This window comes from Vanellus vanellus (assembly GCF_965231255.1).
Source record: "Vanellus vanellus genome assembly, chromosome: 3".
NCBI lineage: Eukaryota > Metazoa > Chordata > Aves > Charadriiformes > Charadriidae > Vanellus > Vanellus vanellus.
The window spans coordinates 37,567,788-37,589,200 of NC_138907.1; the positions used below are offsets into that span (position 1 = coordinate 37,567,788).

General features: G+C 37.0%; 1 protein-coding gene across 1 annotated transcript in view; it reads right to left on the bottom strand.

The window, feature by feature from the left end:
* BIRC6 (baculoviral IAP repeat containing 6) overlaps positions 1–21,413 on the bottom strand; it is a gene marked incomplete at its 5' end in the record, with an annotated part of 189,395 nt that overhangs the window by 116,126 nt on the left and 51,856 nt on the right. The window contains 18 exon segments of the mRNA XM_082481945.1: positions 1,280–1,411; positions 2,007–2,134; positions 2,873–3,010; positions 5,555–5,688; positions 7,279–7,498; positions 8,421–8,767; positions 9,063–9,271; positions 9,460–9,674; positions 10,149–10,248; positions 10,656–10,970; positions 11,621–11,808; positions 12,321–12,467; positions 13,590–13,723; positions 18,105–18,252; positions 19,489–19,586; positions 19,859–19,990; positions 20,084–20,245; positions 21,117–21,247. Coding sequence (XP_082338071.1) covers positions 1,280–1,411; positions 2,007–2,134; positions 2,873–3,010; positions 5,555–5,688; positions 7,279–7,498; positions 8,421–8,767; positions 9,063–9,271; positions 9,460–9,674; positions 10,149–10,248; positions 10,656–10,970; positions 11,621–11,808; positions 12,321–12,467; positions 13,590–13,723; positions 18,105–18,252; positions 19,489–19,586; positions 19,859–19,990; positions 20,084–20,245; positions 21,117–21,247 — 3,078 coding nt within the window.

Consider the following 21,413-nt stretch of genomic DNA (forward strand, 5'->3'; position numbering starts at 1 on the left):
AGTGGAGTAGCCCCTCAATATAACCTGCTGGAATAAAGCAGAAGATAGTGCAGGAAAGAACAGCTCATGACAAGTAGAGTTAGTGAAAATTTAGGGCTTTATTTTCATGCTGCTGTTTAAATTGTTTCTTGTTTTGGTTTGGGGTGGTTTATTTAGGGTGGTTTTTTTGTTTGTTTGTTTGTTTGTTGTTGTTTTTTTTTCCCCCCCATAATTACTGATAGTTGTTGTAAGATTTCCCTTTAGATTGTCTTTAAGGTCCAACATTCTACAACCTCTTTCCACACATCTATATTCAGTCATCCTAACAGACATTTCTACTTCTGGAACTAGAGAGCACATACTTAAAGAGATACTTAAGTAGCTAGAAAGATTTACACTTTTTTTTTTTTTTTGTGTTCCCTGTAAAGTCCATGTTGCCATCTCCAGAAATCCCTAAATTTCAGCACCTCATCTCATAATCAAAATAATCCTTTAACTACCAAATCCACTCTCAGTATGTGGGGCTTACTGCAAGATGCCACAACTTATGTGGTAAGTACTTTTATGAAATTAAGAAGCTCCTGAGAAAGCTCACAAAATGTTCTCAAAAGTCCTATTTATTAGTTCAGGGAGACAGTCATTGCCATGATTATTTTCTGATTACTCAACCAGGAGAGCATCCAGAACAGTATCATGCATAAAAGTTCGCCATATAAAATATTTTACATTTCATAGAATCATAGAATTGTCTAGGTTGGAAGGGACCTTGAAGATCATCAAGTCCAACCATCAACCTACCACTGACAAAACCACCACTAAACCATGTCCCTAAGCACCACGTCTACCCATCTTCTAAATACCTCCAGGTATGGTGACTCCACCACTTCCCTGGGCAGCCTGTTCCAATGCTTGATGACCCTTTCTGAGAAGAAATTTTTCCTAATATCCAGTCTAAACCTACCCTGGTGTAACTTGAGGCCATTTCCTCTTGTCCTATCGCTTGTTCTTATTGGTATGTGTCATCCAAAGTTTAAAGATATGACTGGCATTCCCAAGGCTACAAGATTACTAGTGATTTTGGCCATTACTACCTAAAAAAACCCTGTAGAAGGATAAACTATTTTTCACGGTACAAGAAATTTCCAGATGGCTGCTGTTTTCAGCATCAGAATCTCCTTGATAGAAGCCATGATGAAACAACTTTTTAAAATAAGGTCAACGTAGGACAAAAATGACTTTGCAGGAACAGGTCTCTTCACACAAAGGACAAGAAGTCAGTTACAATTTCAGAGCATCATACCTTTGAAGTAGCCTGCTTTAGTTTTGCCTGTTCTACTAAAAGTTTGTATGATGATCCTTTGTTGCTTTGTATTTTCTCTTTTTCCATCTGTTCCACCAAAGCCTTCTGTTTTGCTTTTAATAAGTTAAGTTGCTAAAAGAAAATGTTAATAGGAAAAAATGAAAATTTAAGCAATAAGATGTTAAAAGGATCAGTATGTTCATATGATAGTAATCTTCAGTTCAAACTGTAACTTGAGTTTTTAAAATACAGTTTATATACAATTTTAACTAAGACACCATAAGGGGCTACTAGCAGACCCAGAACAGATGCAGTTTTAAGAAGAAACAGTATTTTTAGAGAGGCTCAAGACATACACGTCCAGGGTCATAAAACCTGCATGGTTGCATTCAGAAATGAAAATTTTGTGTCTTAAAAATTACCAACTTTTAAATCACAGGTTAGGTGCTTGCACTGAGATTTATCTAGAAAGTAAATTATATTTATTGTCCAGTATGGGCCACAGAGCGCAACAGTACATGCCAACATCTGTTCTTCCTGCAGATCCCATGCCCCACGGTTTGAGATGAATGTCAAAGTAGTTAGGCAGCCTTTAGCTACAGAACCAGAACTATGCAAAAGCAAGGCTGAATGAGTCCCAAGGCCAAAGCTGTTCTTTCAGGAAACGAGATATACTGTAAATGAGATACACTTCTGTGAAAATAGCCACTACCGTGCTGGAAGTCACCTGTTTATGATGCACAAGCTGTTTTCTGATCTTTCGGGAATACAGTCTATCTAGGCTACTGTTGCCTTTAGTAGATCTGCTCAGATTCTGAGTGTGAAGGCTATTATTTATAAAACTCCACTGGTTTCCTAATGGAAATAGAAAAAAAAAAAAAAAAAAAGCAGGTATTAATCCATCTTATTAACCCCCACTTAATTAAAAAGCATTTCGTTGCAGCAATGGTTAGCATCTCCATACACTAAATACTAAAGAAACAAGCAAAATCTAACTCTTAGTGTTATGCACCTATCACCGCTGATGGTAATATTTTTGTATAATTTTAAAACGCAGTGGTATCATCTTGTATTCAATATTTTTATAACACATAAGGAGGTAAGCAAGACTGTCCTAACTAAAAATACCTGTACAGGTTCCATAATACAAAAGCTTTACAGTTTTCATTTTTAGAAAAGATCTTCAAAGAAAACCATAGCTAATCCACTTAAATACTAATAAAAATAAACAGACATAAAAATGCATTTAAAAATACTGAATACAAATACCAAAGCAGTATGAAGTCGTACCGTTGCCCTTTCTCACAATACAAAATGTCTCAACACAGCATACTCTCACTTGCCATGTCCCCATGTCACAGGATAATATACAAACATTTTACAAACTAAAATCAATCCTGTACTGTTTACTTTAAAAAAATTAAAGAGGTCATATTTCTAAGGAGAAGGGGACAGAAGCAGACAACAGTACAAATAAAATGTTCACGTCTGTTTTTATCTTTTTTCAATTGAATTGAAAATACATTTGAAGTATTTGAACAGTCCCCAAACCAATACCCATATAAGTAAGTTTCGATAGTAAGTGTTACATACCTGTCAAAAATCGTTCCCTCTCTTTTCCATTCAGAGGTTTCTTGGCTGTGGCTGCTTCATCCTCAACAGTAGCTACGTAATCCAGTAGTCTAGACACCAGCATTACAACCCAGCTGATCATGGGAATGTCTAAAACTCCTTCAAAATAAATAGATTTGAATGCTTTAATAAAGTTTTGAAGCCATAGGAAACTAGTTTTAAAGAAATCACAAAAGGCATTAGATGTCACACATTTCACTAGGCTGCAAAGATTCCGCACTCTGTTGTTTTTCTTTTTAAATGAGGATAAAGGGTCTGAGTACTCATAAATGAGGGAAGAAATCAAACATTCTGTATAGAACTCATGAAAACGCCACAGTTCTTTTAGACTGATGAAGTCAGAAGTCAAAAGCTTCACCTCTACTGTTAAAGCTAAAAATTAATCAGCAGTTTTTTAAAACAAAGTCAAACATTGTACTTCTAGATTTCCTAAATACCCAATGCAGAATGACAGCTGCTCACATTAAAGCACATAAATTAGATGTCTCAAATTCCACAGTGTGAAATTCCTTCATCAACCAGGGCTTCAACAAGGCAGTTATAACCATGCACCCAAATACCTTCATTTTTACCGCTTTGTTAGTGTATTTTCATGTAGCTATTTGAATAAGATGCAGGAAGATTCGAGACTGAATTCAAACTAGATGAAGCATGCTGGCAGCACTAATGACTGGCTAATGCCTATTTCAGTCTCACTTATTAAATGCAGTATTTTTGTACAGGCAGAAAGGAAAAAAAACCATCTTACACATCATGCAAGAAAATCTGTGTGTGCATGAGCAAATCTAAATGAACAGTTCTAAAGTGAACTCAAGAGTGCTTAATAACAACCAGAAACCTACAAATAATGACCACTTAATCACAGTCATTATGCAAATGGCATACTATTATATAATATCAATAAAGTCATTAGTACTAGAGATTACACGCACATTTTCATACCTGTGCACTGTGCTGAGCCACATTAAACTACACTGCACTTTTCATGCACTAACCTCAAAAAAGTTTTAATTAACTCATAGTATTATTCATTCCAGACAAACAAGAACACTAAGCACAGAAATGACTTGTCCAAAATCACATGTAGCTGCTGGAAGCCCAAGCAATAGGATGCAGGCCCTGACTCTTAACTCGTTTCCTGCCCACACTGGCAAAAGGCAGGCAGAGGAGCAGGAGGCTTCCCTATAACAGGATCTGAACAGGAACTGCAGACTAAATCACAAGAAGAGAAATGAGTAGCGCTGGTGACCGCTACACCCCTTTTTGGTTGCAGAATAAAAAGAAAGGAGGCTGCTGCACAGCAAAGTATATACCTTTTCATAATTCTGTTTAAACAAATGCATTTCTTTTCCTTTTAGCTCTTAAAAAAACCCACAAAGTTTTCACCTTCTCTCCCTCCCTCCAAGTGTCTTTGGCTTATCCCTTTTTTCCCCCCTCTGCCTCAAATTTTACTTCTTTCTATCCACAACACTCGCCTCTTGCTCTGATTGTCCTTTGTTTTCAGACTTTTTCCCCAGTAAGTTTTCACCCCTTTGACCCATAGTTATGTGTGATAGTTCTCAAATAGGAATTTCTTCTGCCGTACCTGATGCTTCCACCACACATAATAATGCCCTAGTACTCACCTGTACTGTCCAGGAGGAAGGAAGCTGGAAGACCAGCAAATAAAGCTCTGAAGTATCAGTTACTTCTGCTTCCTAAAGTCCTCCGTGAGGACAACTAGTAAGGCAAGAGCTATGAAAGGAATTGGCAGCTGTGGGGAGAGTGCAAACAGAGGTAGGAGATGTGAGCTTGGGTTTGCCTCAAACTAGTTAGAGACTACAGCAGGATATGGCCACGACAGAGAAAGTACACAGTAGACCCATGGGAAGCCATAGGACAGCTTCTGGCACCAGCTGTAGGCTTGTTTACATCAGAAGACAGGGTAAAAACTAAGGACAGTGTCTCAGCTGGCATTTATCAACTTCACAATGTTAAGAATTTTAAATAACATATCTTCTACAATGCTCTGTTACATGTACATAATAAATGAAGTAGCCTAGACTTTGATGTTTTTAAAAGCAAGCATTTTCTTCAAACTTCGGGTAATTAAGAAAACACTCACAAGAAAATTAGGTTTGGAGAATATAATTTCAGTAATTTTTTTAGGGTCAAAAAAAATGTAAATGCCTCCTGATTAAAAAAACCATGTAATTTGCAGAAACTATGCATATACACCTAACAAACTTGTCTTCATAACCGCATTTCACCTCAAAAGCTTGAAACTTAGAAAGGATCTCATGAGCAAAAAAGGGTCAGTTCTTTCTAAAACGCTAAATTCCAAAGCTATTCACTAGAGTCACTAGAGCTGTCTTACACATTGGATGTTCCCCTCACTTTGTTGAAACTTTAAAGCTTCCTAGGTGAATTAAAAGCAAGCAAATAGATTTTGCTCAGGTTGAAACAGGGGGAGTAGGGGGAGGAATCTCTTTTAGCTCCAAAAGAACAAGAAGTTTCAGCACATTTTAAAAGACAACTGTGTATTGGAAATATAGTAAACAAGCAATTTCTTCTTTTAATACACAAAAAAAATTGTAAGCTAGTCTCTCAATTTTCTAGCTTATAATAAATATGAAAACATAGTTTCCCAAATTAGAGGGCTACCTTCAGTTCTTCTGTGCACAGGTAAGTGAGGTTGCAGTGGTGACAGCAGGTTATCCAGGAGATTAAGTAAACTTTCTAAAACACCACTGTTGCTAAGCGATCTTTGGCCAATGCATGAAAGCAACATGAAGACCCTAAAAATAAAATTTACATATTTAAGACTTTTTTTCTTTTTCAGATCCAGTAATATTCTAAAACACCCCTTATCGAACAATATTGCCCCAGGCTTTCACCTGAGACAGATTGCTACAGAAAGCAGTACTGTGGCCCAGCAAATGAACTGGACTTCACATTCTATTGTTGTAAGGATAATGCAGTATTTTAGCATGAACATTTTCTCTTTCACCCTCAAGAGGTCAGCAGAGCATTCCGCTTTGTACATCTGAAACAAGATCTCATCCGTTTTTTTTCCTATTAGATATGATATATTGAATAGCCGGGATAGAGAATTAAATCTATGTATTGTTATATCCTTGAATGAATTCATTTTTAAAAATTATGAATATATGAATGTTGCTGTGCAAAGAAGGCAGAAAGCCACAGAACAGCAAATGTTTGATTAAAATAAAATGCTAATGTTTAGAATATCAAAGACCTTAAACAATAACCTGAAATAATCAACACATCTAACATTCAGTGCTCAACTCTATGCTTGTTTGCTCTCTTCTCAGAGAAATATTTTGTATTAAATCCTATTAGTGTGCTTTCCAGTTGCAATCCTACCTCCAAATGCATTAGAAGAGCAGGTCTATTATGAGGGTGCATTTAAGCCTGATAAAGAAGGCGGCAATTTTTGACACGGGCATGCAATCCTGCCAGGTATGCAAAGATCTCCAAGTAAGGAAAAATTGCAACTTATTGTGGTGCAAGCACCAAATAAGTGTAATAAATAATGGCAATCAGACATTTATAATTTGCAGTGCTTTTTGGGGACTATTTCTTAAATCAATGGAATAGATGGATGACTATCCTTGTCCTGATTTGAGCAACACAGGACTAATTTCTCTTCTAATACTTGGGAAGACTGTACTTTTAGAAGACTCTAGTGTCTGAATTTGTGACAATATTTACTCTATAGCCAGCTACTGTATTTGGGTTTCAAGGTCTCAGTGTTTTCGAGCTCGCCAGTTACAGAGCTGAGGAGGAATGAGACCTGAGCACTTGATCCAAGCTGGCCAACAGGATTATTTCATACCATGAACGTCACATTCAATAGAAATTAGAAAGTTTGCTGCGAAGTGCTCTGTCTCTCACTTGATGGTGGTGATCCAGAAGACTTCTTGCCCCAGTGCCGGACCCCCGAGGCCTTCCCTTCCTCCCAAAGCCGTAGCGCTCACAGTGTCTGACATTTGCTGTCCACTGCTGGGAGTGCACAGCTTCCTACTGATAGAATTGGCTGAGTATAGTCTTTGTATCTTTTGTATTAGTATCAGGATCAATATTGGTTCCTTAGTGTTATTAATGATAATTATCTAGTCTTATTCTGTTAAATCTGTTTATATTTCAATCCCCTAGGTTTCCTTGATTTTTCATGATTCCTATTCCTGGGTGGGGAGGGCTCATTGGGTGACAGAATGATTGTCTAAATGACAATAAATTGTTGTGGGTTTCTCAAACAATAACAATCCTTCAGTCACGTTTTGTCAATTCCAATGTTAAGTTATGAACAAGGGAATTATTTAAGTGATCCACAGGTAATGTACTAATATAGACTTATACCTTACCTGTCTTGTGGGAATATGAGAAGTTGCTCTGAATTGTATAATTCCTGCAGTACGTTTGAGAGAAACTGACCCCACCATCTTTCTCCTCCACAGAGCTGAACAAGTAGAAGGCCAGTATGCAATCGTATCTTTGGGGTTCCACTGATACATAGGTGTTTAAATAATTCTTCACAAGCTTGGGCATGAAAAGTACTTTGCAGAACCACAGGAACAGAGTGCCCTTTTAAGAAAAGGGAACAAGCAACTATGTTTAAGGAGACAATGGCTTGAAAACACAGGAGGAAAAAGTTTGCAGGAAGTTTTTAAAACTTATGATTAGACTAATTGGCACAGGGGGAAGGAGGAGGGAACACGTGGGGAGATGGTAATTTGCAGGTAATCCATAAAGACCAGGCTATTTGTTCAAAACCAAACCACCATTATGCTTAAGAACAAACCGGCACAGAAAATTATAAGACAGACACACCTATCTATCAATAGAACAATGTTCTGCCTTTTTTTTTTCCTTTTTTGAAAAAAACTTCACTCCCACTCATCCTACTCAGACTTCTCAATTTCCATTCTCCAAGAACTCTTTCAATAGCAACTTTAGGAAATAAAATCCTTACTGGATATTAAAAATCATGACAGAAACCAGTAGAGATACTGGTTTTATGACTTCCACCCCCACCTCTGCCCCCGAAGCAATTCTGTTTCTCCTCCCCACTTCTAACTGCCTAATCCATCCCCCAGTGTTGCACAGGCTTCGATGCCCACAGATCCTTCCACAAGCTGATTCTACCTATGAAAACAACATGAGTATTCTGCCTGGGCAGTCTTTTGTTCCTTCAGCAAACTGAATAAGCCCACAGGAGCATCAGATGACTATCTGAACAAAGGAATATGCAGCCAGGACTACGGAAAAGGGAGAAGGACCTTGACACCCTCTCCTATCCTTTTCGGGAGCACAGTGTGGTTAGGCCAGCTTTTTGCCACAGGTGAAACTTCACACTGTATGTTACCAGCTACTAAAATCATAGTAAAACATATCTGAACATAGTTTAAAAGCTTTATAGTGGGAAAGTACAAATCAAGAAATAGAAACACTTGCGAATTGTTTCTACTGAAACGACAAAAATATCAGAACCTCAAAAAATACTAACCATTGGAAGAATGAAGCAAACTAAGCAAAGTATCCAGTAAGTATCTAATGATGGTGCGTAACTGTTCTGTGGATGACATCTGAATCAACTCTTTGGGATCGGATTGCTCCTTCAGTGTTTTCCTGCTTGCACCTAAAGCTACTTTGAGCCTCTGAACAGCATGGTGAGCCAAGTTGAGTTGAAGCTGTAGCTGAATGCAGTCCTGGTAAGCAGAAAACACTCTGCTATCTTCTTCTACTGCCTTGTCTGGCTTTCGTAAAAAGTACTGGGCATTATTAGCACTATTGAGTGGTGGCAGGTCAATACTCTGCAGAAGGATTTCTAACCGATGACAGGCCAAATTGTACCTAAAGGGAAACATTCCAACACACAATTCAATAGACATTAGCAAATGGTAATACATTTACCAGTCATCCTGCCAGAAGACAACTTCTGGTCCATCCCTCAGATATTGGAAAAAATTACAGTTTAGTCTTTGTTACTGCTATAAAGATATTCACTGTAACAACTCTACGACAAAGGCAAGGTTTTCTTTGCTCTGAAGAATATCATGGGAAGAAAAAAAAAAAATCTATAACATTATGATATCCCACTGTTTTAAGTTAAAATAACTAGTAAGTACACATATTTTTTTCTTCTAACCTGCATTGTATGTCTTCTTGCAATGCCACCATCATTGCCAAATGCTGGTCAATTTCTGGCTGATTTGCAGCTTCACCTTCTCCTCTGAGGGGATCGTGCATTAATTTCAGCTCATTTTCAAAGGGTAAGATATAGGTATGGCCATAATAAAATCCTAATGGAATTTTTGCTCTGGCATTTGTGCTACCATATCGACCAATAACAGTGATCTGAAAAAGAACGCAACTATACTGTAACACAATTGCATCAAAACAGGCAAAATAAACACACAGTCAAAAATTCATAAAAAATTTATAGCCAAGTAAAGTTTGGTCTGAAGAGAACTTAGGAGAAAGTTCAGATACTAACAAAGATCAAGAGTTTAAAAGATAAGAGTATGCATTCTATCTCCTCTTACCTTCATAAACCTGCAAACTGGGGGTGGCAACAAGTCATGTAAAATAAGTGAGTGTGTGCTAATGTCAGTAGCCACTACCAGTCGTCTTCCATCCACCTCTTCTCCTAAAGTCCAGATGTCAATTGACAAAGAAGCCAAATCTCCACAAGTGGGAATCAATACATCCGTCAGCAATATAGGTCTTCCAAAATCTAAGGTCACAAATCTTCTTGCTCCTAGGGTAAGAAACACAGGATTGCCTAAAATACCAGCGCATGCTAACCAGCAAAGAAAAGTTACTTCTCAAACAATAAAGCCATTGTTCATCTATTGTTCAAAAGGGGTACGTTTGAAGTTAAAAAATAGCTGCGCAATCTCAGAATCTCTCACTACAGCTTGCACCCTTTGAAAAAAACATTCTGGCTTTGACTTAAATTAAGTTGTTACGTCTTTTATGCATTATTTCAGAACAGGTGTTCTGTCCAGAGATCCAACATATTCCCCCAGCCCCCAGGGTTTTGCAACTTGATGAACATCACTGAATGCAGAATCTTAAACTACCAGATACAACAGAAATGCAAACTGAGAAATATCTTCTCTTTGGAAAGCTAAGTGAGACTGCAGCTAAGCAACTTACTTAAGACCCTAGAAAATATTCCACTTCTTATTAGAAAATGTGTTAAAATTATTATTAGGAATTCTTTTTTTACCTGAGTGCATTCGCTCTATAATAATTGACTGATGAGGTGGAGGCTGAAGAAAATGTGAAGCATGAGATATTGCAAGAGCAAGACCAGATCCAAGTGGATTCTGAGGAGTGGGAAAACATCAGCAAAATTAAGTCATTGAAATCTATACTGTTCTTTATAAAAGACTGTAAAAAAACCTCTTATGATTTAAAGATGTACAATTTTGACAACACCCCACTACATTTAGATTTGAGCATGACCCATCAAAATATATTAACTCCTAAGTTCAAAGGATTAATAACTCCTTATACAGTTAATCTAGCTCCAATTAGAAGAAACCATTTGAGATACCGTAAAGACTCTATCTTGCTTCCATAAGTCTTCCTTTTCATATGGTCTAAATTTAGTGATATAGTTTTCATATCTCATCCAAATAAACAGATATTTACTAGCACTCAAGCACAAATCAGATCCTGATAAGGCTTACAGCATCTTGTATTTATAATAAAACCAAAGAAAAATAATTACCGTTCTAGACTTGCTTGTATTTTTATTATGTGCTGCAAGGTTAACTGTTGGGGGATCAATGACTGAACCAGGGAAAAGCTGAGCAAGCTCTGCATTAATAACAGCAGACACTGCCTCATTAGGTGGAGTCAAAGGTGGAGTCATGAATAGAGGAGTTGTTTTTGGTGTGGGTGGAATGACATCTGAAGGATGGATGAAGAACCCTGGGGCTGCTACTGGATTAGAAGGCACAGAGTTGTGGACAGGACCAACTGCTGATGCTGCTGCTGCCGCCGCTGCTGTTGTCTGATGCAGTTTTGCTTCCAGCTTAGCTTTCTGTGGGGAAAATGAAAGCAGTGTATGTAGCAGATAATACTGCTTGTGAACACGGTAGCACTATTGAACCACAAGTTCAACTTTCAATATAAAACTGGATTTAATAAATCCAAGTAATCTTTGACATAGGCAAGTTAGATGTTCAACTAGAAGCTGAAAAATGAAACTTTACTCAATTTGACCTCACTTGCTGAGGAACGTGAGTAATTAAGTAATTAATTACAGTAATCAAAACATAACAAAAAACCTACAACTGAACAGCAAAGTAGAGTCAACACAGCCAAGCTTCATACTGACAATGGCTTTATGACTGGTACCTCCCTGTGTCGACAACTGGACTTTTCATTTCAGCGTGCTTTTTCAATTTCAGACTGATATATTTGTGCATTAAGACTCAGTTTTGATTACAAACTCCCAACCCACCCTCAAAATACACAAAAAAACAAGTCTGAAAGACCAAAGCAGCACAGGAGACACTCTCAGCATTTTGCTTAATAAGAGTGACACTCAGTGCTAAGCTGCTCCTTCCTTAAATACACTATCGACAAAAAAGGAAATAAATAAAAAAAAAAGGCAACTAGCTCTGCAACTACTTTCTCAGCTTTTGAAGTTTAGAGACAGCATTAAAAAATAGCCAAGTAGCCTCCAACCTGTTGCTGAAGCTTCAAAAGCTGCTGCTGTTTCTCTTGCAGCACCTGGAGCTGTTGCTCGGCTGAGGCCATTGCATGAGAGAGAGACTGCAAAGCTACCTGGGCTGCTGAACTCAGTGCTGTCGAGGCTTCCCCAACCGTTCCAGAAGAGAGGCCACCAACTGCTGGGGTAACCCCAAAGGTACTCACTGGCATGAAACAAACAAACAAACCAAAAACATGTATGTAGAAAAGAAATGATAAAACACACCTTTAATTTAATTCCTTACTAATTGTTAAGAGCAATGTAAAAACAAGAGAAAGATCTTTTATCCAGTTCTCCCTACAAAGCAACATCTTCTTGAATTAATATATAGTTTGTAGACTACACACACTCATCACACAAGCAACGTTTTCCTTACAGAAAAGCCACGTAATGCCCTGGAATTCTTTCACCACATAAGGCTGCAAGGTAAAGATGCAAGCTTGTATGTTATACTCTCCAACAGAAACAAATTGATTCAAATTAATAAATTTGGAATCCAGTTTGTTAAGCTCTAAGAAGTTTAACTTCACATATAGTAACTATTTAAAAAAAACAGCATTTCAACACTTCTAAAACTACAGGCAATCTGCTTCTCAAACAGCGCTCATTGTGTCCAACTAAAAATACCATATTGTGGAACTATGCTAAGTAGAAAAAATGAAAAATTGTATATACCAGTAAACGTACTTGCATCGTCCCTTTCTATTCTAGTTCCATCACTTGTTGAAACACAGGTAAAGTGCAGAGGTTCAACTTCCAGAAGTCCAGTAAGGGAAGTAAAACTACCTTCAGCAGCTGCACAGCTACTTATTTTCCCATTTCCTGAAAAAGAAATAAGTATCTGCACAATCAGCTTATGTTTTCTTGATAGCAACATTTCAAGTCAGAAGAGTTGAAAGGCCCTACTAAATGTAATCCACATATTTTATTACTTCACGTTGTGGAACAAACACCTTAACACTATCGCATCCACAGTATAAATGAAAATATATTTTAAAATGGATAATGCTGCCACATCTGACCAGAGTATCTTAGTAAGTCAAACTTTGAAATGTGACAGCAGAAGCATAGTGTAGCCTTCTTAATTCCACGAATGAATTACACAGGGATGCTCTATTCTTTCTACACTGTGAGAAAATTAGCTTGCAAAAATACATTGCTGCTACTGAAAAGGAAGAGAAAGAAAATAACAGACCGACTAAGATCATGCACCAGGTTAGTATAAGAACTAGACTATTATTCAATACACTAACAAATTCACAGTGTTGTATAGAGGGAGGGATGGGAAGGAGATGGACAAGAGCGTACAAGAAAAGGAAAGGAGTCACTATGACTGACAAATACGCTTGCTATGAAAAGAATTTCCTGACAGGTAAAAATTATCTCATTCTTAGGACATTCTATTGCCTAAAGATTCACTTACGAACTAACCTGAGATGATAGGTACAAATATGCTTTTAAGTTATTTTAATGCCTCTGAAACAGAAAAAGTATCTCATTAAAACCATAATATTTAAGTAGGTGAGTGCCATATGGCAGCTTCCAACTTCAGAAAAATCCATTTAGGTTTCTCTGCCTATGAGACGGCTGCTAGTCTAAATGAATAACAACATATCTCAAGGAAGCCGCTCAACAGAAGTGACAGATGTTTCCTAGATGACTCTGCCCCAATGAATGACAGCAGCCTTTCTGTTTAATCTCTAGCCTTTTCTTAGATCTTCTACAGGATAAGAAAAGAACAGATTCCAGAAAGAGGCTTTTTTCTTGCCCTAAGGGCTACAGGAAATGTAAGAGATCTCATGAAGCAAGAGAATATCTTGAACTTCATTATGTACAGCTATAAAACAGACGGAAAGCATAAAACCACGTCTTCACTAGAGGAAAACAGTATAGTGGAGAGAATTACCAATTCTTCCACAATAGGTTACTGTTAAACATACGTACCTGATAGAACATCAGACAAATCAATTTCATCTGACTGTACTCCAATGCTGCTGTTGTATACATTTTTACAAGAAGAGCCACTTATTTCCAAATCAAACAGAACAGGATCAAAAGGTGAACTATATAATCCATATCTACAAAGAGAATAAGACAAACAGCACTATTCAAACAATATGAATTTATGTAAAATTATTTACAGAAAAAGGCCAAGTACTTCATCATCAGGATTTATTATAATCCAAACTATTCTTCTCATTCAATTGACATATGTTAGAAATCACCATTTACTTATATTTCATTAAAGTAATTTCTTAGATGACCTTTTCAAACAGCTTATGATGCTAAATAAGTAAATCTTTGTTACTAAATAGTTTTGAAGATGTAATACCGTCCTGGAAACATGACATATAATCACACTCAGACATGGAAACTAGAACTACAAGCCTTAGACTATTAGCCACAGCAATATGCATGCCTGCACATGGTAAATCAGATAATTATCTGAAGTCAATGAAAACACAATGCCGTTTTCTAAAACGGCAAAAGAAATTCCACTTCAGCTTGTTCTTCCAGCTGAAGTAAGAAGAAAAAAGGAAATGCTGCTAGGGATATCAATCAACACTTGGGAGTACTTTAGATATCTCAACAGAAGAAAATCTCATTACTCCTACTCCGGCAGTATTGCAGGGGGAAAAAATAATACAATCACTCAGGTAGCAAGGTGGTCCCAAATCAATTAGGGTTTTATAAGCCAAGAAAAAGGAAAATCCAAAGTAATAACAAAGTCAGCATTTGTTTTTTTGTGTACCAATACCTATTATAAGCAACTGACAAGAAGAAAAAAGAATGGAAATCAGGTCAAATTATTAAGCAGGAGTAGAAAGAAAGAATGCATCTGTGTAGGTACAAAAGTGAGAAATATATAACACTTCACGCTTTGACTGGCAAGAGCCAGAACAAATATGAAATATTTCAATGAACACACCAGCAGCGACAGGCAGTTCCTCCACCCCCTTTTCCCTCTGCTCCAAGCAGCTTCTCTGTTCTTTAGTAGGCGAGGAAAGCCCCCAACAGGTAACGTTGAAAAGGCTGGAGTGTTTAGATGTCTTTTTTAATCAAGTAATCACAAAAGGATAAATGTCTACATGAATACTACACCAGCAACAAGGTAGAACAGGTTCTAGACTTCTCTGAATGTTAAAATGCTTCCATGTTGGCTGGGCTCATTGCTTTTTGCCACACAATACTAAGACTGCAACCAGTAAGAAAACGACATTACACAACATGGCAAGAATTGCTACTGATCTTAAAAAGAAGAAAAAAAAAAAAAAAAGGAGAGAGAGGGGAAAGAAAATCTGAGAATTACTGATCAACCCATTTAACATACATTCCCCAACCAAGTTACTTACAAGCACCTACAAGGTAGCAAATTTAAGATGAGAAATTTATAACTAAGAACAACACATATTAGATGAATCTAGGTTGCTCTCTACAAGCATGTGCCTACACAGAAACAGTGCATACTGCACATCTAGCTAGATTGACATGTTTGCTGCATGGCCTTTTCTCATGAGCAAAGCAAGACAACATGCTACTGTAAAGTGGTTACTGAAACACACAAAAATGCTCGGGCAAAATTCAGTAAGGGTACCTTCCCAGCCTCAGATTTACAAACTCAATAAATTAAGTCAGCTCAACATGAACACTGATTACTTGCATGATTAAGTGAAGAGTTTATTAAGTAAGCAGGTGATAAAACACAGAAAGGGGTTACAAGAGCTTTGTAGAATAGGATTTGAATTTGAATGTCTTGCAGAGAGTTAAATATATTCTGTCTAACCAAGATTTATTTCCATAAGCATAGTGCCTTTTACTGATCCTTCAGCATGAATTATCAGGTTCACAGCTGCATTAGCAACACTTTTCAGAAAAGGATATAGAAGTTACAATAAAACACAAAGAATGAATCAACAATGTCACATAAAAAACTCATCACCCTACTCATCTATGCAGTAATGAATATAAGCTATGTGAAATACCTCTTCTGCTTCACTCATCGGAGATCTCAACTGGAATGTTTACAATTTTGTGTACCGCAATTCAAGGAAGATGAGGATCAAAGAAAACAGCTCAAGGAAATGCTTTAAGAATGACTACAGATCTGGAGAATACAATCAAGACACAAACATCCTCTAGACATCCAAAATTTGTTAAGAATTAAATAATTATCTCTTTATTGACAAAGTGGACAGGACACAAACATTAAAAGGCTTTAGTTGCAGTAGGAGAGATTTCAGTGGGCACAAGGAGACAGTTCAAGTGTTAATGTTAAGAATAATTAAGCCATGTAATAGCTTAAAATATCTAGAATAATTAAATTCCACCACTACTTTAATCAGGTGGTTTCAAGAACAGGCTGGAGAAAGTCATCAGATTTGCTAGAGACAAATCAACCTGCTTTGCTGTAGGACAGCCTAAAATACTGTCTGAAATCCCGTTTTTGTTGTTCTCTGAACTGCAAGTCATGTAATACACCCATCTGGCCTAACCCCTGCAAGTTTTACTTGCTTTATTGTGGCACATGATAGTAAAATGAGTACTACTCTGCCTTAAGACAACATGAATGTGCAGCTCCTTTAATTAGACATCTGCTTTTATTCAATTAACAAATGTTAGCCTACTGTACCTGGGAACAATGACAAAGAACTAAAAAACAATACTAGAAACTCTGCAAATGCACACAAATATGATAAAATAGAACTCAGGGAGAGAGAAGGGAAAGAGTAAAGCAATGGCTGCCTGCAAATTTCTCTTTTTAAAAAAATATATTAATACTTACTTTTTACATTTAAAAAAAAGGGAATTGACAGTATTCTCTTGATATGTAGACATATAAAGGAAAGGCCAGTAAATTCTGTCTAAATTCGTAAACTAGGTCAAGAAGTAGTCAGTCCTTGCTAGAGAGTGAGCTTTAGTAATCAAATACAGGATTAGACAGATGTATCTGCTGCTATTCTTATCTGATTGTGGGGATACTGAGTTAAAAGAGAAAGCATATTTAGCTTCAAGAAGGAAATCACTAAAACATCACCTAGAAACGTTCCGAAAACCTAAGCTTGAAGGATGTCAAGAACAGGGACTCACTTCAGAAAGCATCCCATGAGATGCAGACAGCTGTGTTCACTAAGTGATCTGAAATGTCACATGTGCCAAACTCAAAAGTGGGCAACTGGAAAGGAAAAAACCTTCTATTTCAGATAAGCTGTTTAAAGGAGGTACTTTGAAACAATCTGTATGAAGGAACGAGTCAATGCCTACAGAAAGGTGCTATTCTCATGTCAAGTGGAATTTTCACTTTTGTCTCCTCCGCTTGGGTTTCTAAAGAAAATTCAACATGAAAACACAAAACCTTTTATTTTTCCAGTTAATTTTGTATATTTTTCAAAATCCTTCATTATCCATTCACCATTTCTATTGCTGGGTTAAGTCTTCTAATCAGCTGCAAAGATTAGAGATGGTGAAATAACAACTGAGAAGAGGAATGCAGGAGAGGGCACAATAGGGATGCAAGTATAACACCCGAGAGAAGTTTTTATCTAGTATTTTGGCATGATAGTCCTTTAACAAAAGAAAAAAAAAAAAAAAAAAAAAAAAAGAAAGAAGAGAGAACAAAAAACACCAAAACACAAACAAACAAACAAAACCAAACAACACCCCACCCCCCCCTCCAAAGTTAGCTTACTAAATTTTCAATTTGATCTGAGGATTCTGAACTAACCTCTACCAAACCTCTTCTAGCTTGATCTTGCTTGACTTGGAGGAAAACTCTTGCCCAGAAATCGTAACTGAAAGAGCTGTCTAACAGCAGCATGTACCCATCATCGTAATATGGCTTTGGAAACTGCTGCAAAACCGAACCACTAGAGATTTCCTTTAGGTATCATGTAAGTTCAAAGTCAAATGGCCAATCAGTTCAATATGTAAAAGATGCAACATCACAGTCTGAAATTACATTGATATATAATTTATAATAAGAACCTACATTCCCAGTAAATTACTCCAGGTCTCTACACTTACAATCTGACCTTTAGTAGCAACACATTAAATGTACGGTCAGCTTATAGAGAGACTACAATTTTGTGTAGCATTACACAGAACTGAAATTATTCAGTATATTTGATTCCCTCCCATACTCAAAATTAAGACATGCTTTGTTAATCCTTATGCTAAAAACAATAAACAGTAATGTAAGGATTGCATGGACTTCAAACATTACACACACATTTGCTGATTTAAAGTGTACTGTAAATTGCAAGGTAGCAATTTAATTCACCTTAAACTTGGACAAGTCAAAACTATTTCCTAGAGCTGTATCAAGTTAATCCTTGCTCAAACAACTACACCAAAACGCATCTTTTTTTAAACGGCCAACCTTTTTCAGAACATCAGAGGATGGCATTAGACAGTTCGTATGTTTGCTTTTATTAAGTTTACAACAACCACATTTATTAGTACCTTGTTTGAAGTAATGCTTCCATAGGTGTTAGGCGATCCTGCAACTGTCGGGACACAGCAGTTAGCAATGATGCACAAGCTGTACTACATCCTGCCAAATCTTCATCCTTTACATAATTCAGCAATACAAAATACCAATACACAGATCCTGCATTAAAAAAAAAAAAAAAAAAATCAGGTAAAACATGATGTGAATTTTCCACTCAGAAAGCATACTCTGAAGCATAATCAATGGAAGTGATAAAAATGGTTACTAAATACAGACTAGGAAGCATTCTCCCCCTCCCCTTTTTTTAAGAGACTTCAATTTAGAATCATCCTGTAATCATTAGTTTCCACAAGTACTTCAAATTCTCTTATCAACTAATTCATAATTGAAGAAGAAAGATTCCCAAGAGACAGCTTCGCACATACTTCTTTCATTGCTTCTTCCCACTACTTCTACAAAGCACAACAATTCAAAATGCTCTTGAGACACTAAGGTGCTAGGCTAGGGGTCCCAATCCCTTCAGAGCCAAGCCTTACTCTAGATCGAACCCTTCTCCTCTCATACTCTGGTTTTGGCTGCTGTGTACTTATTCTGTATTTGCTGGAGGCACTGTTTCCTTACAGATCAATTCTGAGAGCACAGTGCAGTGGTTCTGTATGGAAACCCAAACCTCAGATTCCTCCTCCTCCTCCCTCTGTGCATTTCACTCCCTCAATAGTAGCGTGTCAAATGTTTCTATCTGGGTGGTAGCGCAACAAGCATTTTGGACTGCAAACTAATTTTCCTGTAAGAACTCTTGATGATGCCAAGCTAGATCCAATTCAACAACATCATACTGTGAAAAACACAAAGCCGGTCTTGCCACCCCAAATACGAGTGCTGAAGTCATCTTCCCATTCTACCTGGCACTGAAAGGGCTTCAACAAGGTGCTAAGATACCATTACTCTGCAATGTAGATGAGGAAGGAATTTAATTTAGTTAAAAGTTTCCTTTTGATGCAGAAGTAACAGAAGTAGTTGGACATCACTTGGATAGCCAGGATTCCTGGAATAACTCTCCTAATTTTCAGAAATAACAGAAAATCCTGACTCTCACTTATGCCAACAGAATCTATGGTTGCTGAACACCTTTGGAAATTCTTGTAAAACTTACTTAAGCTCTCCAAAAAATGACAGTGCCTTAACACTCTGTTTTAAGCAAGCTAATTTGCTTAAAATTCCATTATCTACAAATGTGTACTTCACACTTGGACACCACCTGACCAGACCACTCCAAGAAGCAGTTTATACCAATGGAACAATTACCTAATTCTTATTTCACAAGAGAGTCCAACAAAACATGCCAAACAACAAATGTACTGTGTATTTTTCTGACAACAAACATTGTATACGTACCACCTGTCGCAGCAGCAGGCAAAAGAGGCATATTGTCAAGCAAAGCTTTTAGAAGAACTGATCCAAACCCCTGCTGACTCGGGTCACACCTGCCATTGCTAGAAAGAAACACATAGACACTTTAACATTTAACAAAGTAAGAATGAAACACGAAATCTCCTCCAGAAGATGAAGTGGAAAGACTGATGTTCTTTGCAGTCATACCCTAACACATTTTTCTTCAGCAGCTCTTCCAGATCTTGTTGCTTTATAAATTCAATGTTAAACAATAACAAACATGTATATACGATTCAGACTGCATGCAAAACCCCCAAATACATATAAAACACAAATACATAAAAAGAAATATATAGAAATAATTAGCACTGACCTGATGCATAGCGCAAGAAATCGTGCACATTTGTGAGCTATGCTCCGTCCAGCTTCAAAGAAGCAAACACGTATTATATCAGAGACACATTTACGTGTTTTAGAAAGCAAGCTGTCGTTTCCTTCCTTTGAGCTGTAAAAACAGGTTACATATAAAACTTTATTTTTTCAACAGAGGTGATATTGAAAAATAGCCACGCTAATTTAAACACTATTTCTCTCTTACCTGCCAGGTCCATTTGAATACACTCCAGCCAGCCAACAAAGCGTGTCTAGCACAAGACTCTGAGCATGTTCTGTAGTCATACCATCATCTGTTTTCTTGCAAAGAGTGGTGAGCAGCTTCTCATGGAACTCTGAAAACTGTAACATGGCACATCGTTGAACTCTAGGGAAGAGGGGAGGGAAACAAAAACGGAATTATCCAATATGGCCGTTCTCCCATTAACATGTCCCTCCAGCTTTGTACCCTGTCTTAGAAGCGGCAGAAAAAAGATGACTAGATGAGGGTAAAACTAGTCCGCAAGCATGTACGTTACTTTCCGTGCACACACTTCCAATCTTCCTATTTTCTGCTCACAGAACTTCCTAGGCTACTGTATATTTAGTAACCTTCAGGGAATATTTTTTTCCTATTAATTTGTCTAGTAACTTCTAAACCTAAACAAACTTTCATCATCTACAACACACTTTGGCAACTGTTTGTACATACCTCTTTGCAGCCTCTTTGACCTTTTTAAGCCCATTATAGCCAGTGCCACCATTGTCAGGTAGCAGCTGGTAATACAAATTAAATACTATATTATTCATATTTAGGCCTGTAGTACCAATCCATAAAGACTTTAACCAGTTTTTTTAGTAAGATAGTTAATTTTGATTCTAACTGTTTGGCAAATAATATACTCTCCACTGTAAGGAAAAAGACAACATGTGAAACAGAAAGGAAATATGTTTCCTTTAAAAAAAAAATCCGTGCAAATAATTTATCTAATTTACCAAGAAAACTTATTTACATTTGCCTTTTCAAGTCAGGCAAATAATCACTCAACATACAGTTTCCTGCATGTTGTTATTCTACCACAACATGCACAGCACAGTGCTCTCAAACTCACAATTTACAGGATTTTCCACATCAAATACGCTTATGAAATGACAACTTGAAACAGTGGTTTGACCTGAGCTACTCTGAGAACTAAGTATTTTATGAGAAATATAACTAAAGCTAATATTTTTTAGAATTAAAAAAAACACCTACTAACCTTTCCTTTGAAATGGAAGTTTTTTTAAATCTTCGAATTGTTACAGAGACTTCTTGAAGTAAATCACAGCCTCTCAGATTATCTGATTTTCTTGAAGAATTAGTGGCTTCAATTTTGCTAGATGGCTTTTCCTGATTTTTTTTGGGAAAAAAAAAATAATCGTAAATCTCATTGCTTTTGACTGCTTCATTTGTATACCTTGTTCAGTGAAATGCATACAGTTCAGTAAAATCTCTCGCTAAGTTTGAGCACTGTACTAAAATAGACTGCTTTTATTCACTAATTGCTTTAATACAG